The sequence below is a fragment of the Triticum aestivum genome, chromosome 5A (genome assembly GCF_018294505.1).
Source record: "Triticum aestivum cultivar Chinese Spring chromosome 5A, IWGSC CS RefSeq v2.1, whole genome shotgun sequence".
Classification (NCBI taxonomy): Eukaryota; Viridiplantae; Streptophyta; class Magnoliopsida; order Poales; family Poaceae; genus Triticum; species Triticum aestivum.
The window spans coordinates 368,048,921-368,051,141 of record NC_057806.1 but is presented as its reverse complement, the minus strand read 5'-3'; the positions used below and the strand labels follow the sequence as shown (position 1 = coordinate 368,051,141).

Below are 2,221 nucleotides of genomic sequence, written 5' to 3'. Positions count from 1 at the left end.
GGCCACGGCACCGACGGGCGCGGCAAGAGCGCGCGGGAGGCGTTTTTATATTTTGTTTTATATGTTAATTATGAAACTGGGCCTTTTAAGTGGCCGTGGAAACTGGGCCGTTTTGTGGCCGATCCCTATATATGTTTTATGTTTTTTAAAATGCGTTTATTTATTTATTTAGTTATTTTTATTCATGTCCATCCTGAACACGATTTGGGGTGCGGCCGCGCGGTGCGCGCACGCACGACCCATCTGACAAAGCCAGACACGGGCGAACCCATCGGCGCCCCAAAGAAACAAAATCCGGCCAATCCAAACGTCCGTTTGGGATCGTGCGGTGGAGTTGGCCTTATCTCCACTTGCTGGTCACTGGCCTGCGCCTCTTGGTGTGCGCTCGACAAGCCTTATCCACTTGCTGCACAATGTTCCAGAAACTTCGAACCAAGCAACACATCCTACTCGGACAGTTATCCAACATGAAGTTCTGTCGAAGGATTCTCGGAGATGCTATGCAATACAGGCCAGGTGCAGAAGTAGAAATGCTCTCCACTACGATGAGTGATGCTTTACGTTTCACCTGACCTCTATATAAGGCCAACGTGCTACGCGAGGAAACACACAGCCTTCCTTCGACAACACGAACAGCTACTACCTGAAACAACATTGATTCCCCGTACACGATGTGCAGAGGGAAGTTCGCCGCCAACGACCGCGGCATGGGGCGTCCCGGCCAAGCCCTGTCGGCGGGGAAGGCGGAAATGCGCGGCAGCTGGTCGACGGATGAGGATTCTGACGACTGGGAGGCCGCCCTCCGGGAGTTCATGGCCGCCGCCGACGGCGACGGCCGCAATGAGCCGCTCCCCACAGGTACCATGGCATCCTGCGAGCTATACAGCTCGCCGGCCATGGCGAGGCCGAGGCGGCGCAGGGCGAGCCCTAGCCACCCGTACCGCGGCATCCGGCAGCGGGCGTGGGGGAGGTGGTCGGCGGAAATCCGCGACACTTTCAAGGGCGCTCGCGTCTGGATCGGCACCTTCGACACGGCCGCGGAGGCCGCCCGCGCCTACGACGCCGAGGCGCGGCGCATCCACGGTAGAAAGGCCAGGACAAACTTCCCTGCAGCGCCGGCGGCGCCGTGCAGCCATCGTCCTGGACCGTCTTCTTGCACCACCGATGACGGCGCGGACAACGTGGCCCGTGCAACGGAGAGCGCCTCGTCTTCGTCCAAGGATGTCCACGGGACTGCGCCTTCCGACGCGCACATACTGCTGGAGTGCTGCTCGGACGACGTCATGGAGAGCCTCCTCGCCGGCTCCGACGTGGCCGGCAACATGGACCTCTGGAGCTTGCGGTTCCCGAGATAACAATAACACATGCATCCGGTAGCAATTTTGTTAAAAACACTTTGTACGAAACATACACGTACGTGTACAAGTAAGTGCGTCTCGTTTCTTTTCTGTCTTACAACAGGAGAATGAGCAATTTTAACGAGCTTTGCTACACTACCTAAAATCTTCAAAGGACGTGTTTGGTTGATTGCGCCGATTTTCGCTGGTTTTATTAAAAAAAGAGTCAAGCTGAGTGGAGATTGGTTGAAGAAATAGAGTAAAATACCACGTTTGCATGTTGTTTGGGTGTCTGCATACGGAGTCTCTTCATCTTGAAAATAATTTTCATCCGGTATTTGATAGCCTGGCTCGCATCATGATTAGGACTTAACTACTACACTTAAACCAGAGCACCTCGGCCAGCGGCGTACGGTGACGACGCCGGCGTGAAGCATCACGGTAGTTCCCCGGAGGCCACTGGCTCAAGTCGCCGCCGCCACTGCATGTCGCTCAGCTCCAGGTCCAGGCCGCCCACCTGGTCCTGCTGCTGCGTCGGCGGGGACTGCAGGACAGCCTCTGGGCTGACGACAGCAGGCGTGTGCCCGTCGAGAAGTCGCTCAGCTCTGTGTCCAGGCCGCCCAGCAGGTCCTGTTGCTGTTGCGTCGGCGGGGACTGCAGCACCAGCCTTCGGGCAGACGACAGCAGGTGTGTGGCCGTCGAGAAGTCGCTCAGCTCTGTGTCCAGGCTGCCCAGCGGGTCCTATTGCTGCTGCGTCGGCGGGGACTGCAGCACCAGCCTCCGGGCAGACGACAGCAGGTGCGTGGCCGTCGAGAAGTCGTTCAGCTCCGTGTCCAGGCTGCCCAGCAGGTCATGTTGCTGCTGCGCCGGCAGGGACTGCAGCA

At 57.9% G+C, this 2,221-nt stretch overlaps 1 protein-coding gene across 1 annotated transcript; it reads left to right on the top strand.

Annotated features, from left to right (window-relative positions):
* The first annotated feature begins 525 nt into the window (after positions 1-525).
* Positions 526-1,666, top strand: LOC123106937 (ethylene-responsive transcription factor 1-like). The gene has a single exon (XM_044528967.1). The coding sequence runs from the start codon at positions 672-674 to the stop codon at positions 1,353-1,355; it is 684 nt and encodes a 227-aa protein (XP_044384902.1). The 5' UTR covers positions 526-671; the 3' UTR covers positions 1,356-1,666.
* The last annotated feature ends 555 nt before the right edge of the window (positions 1,667-2,221 follow it).

Bases quoted from the DNA above. Each gene is read 5' to 3' on its own strand.
- LOC123106937 (XM_044528967.1), top strand. From the start codon at position 672: ATGTGCAGAGGGAAGTTCGCCGCCAACGACCGCGGCATGGGGCGTCCC.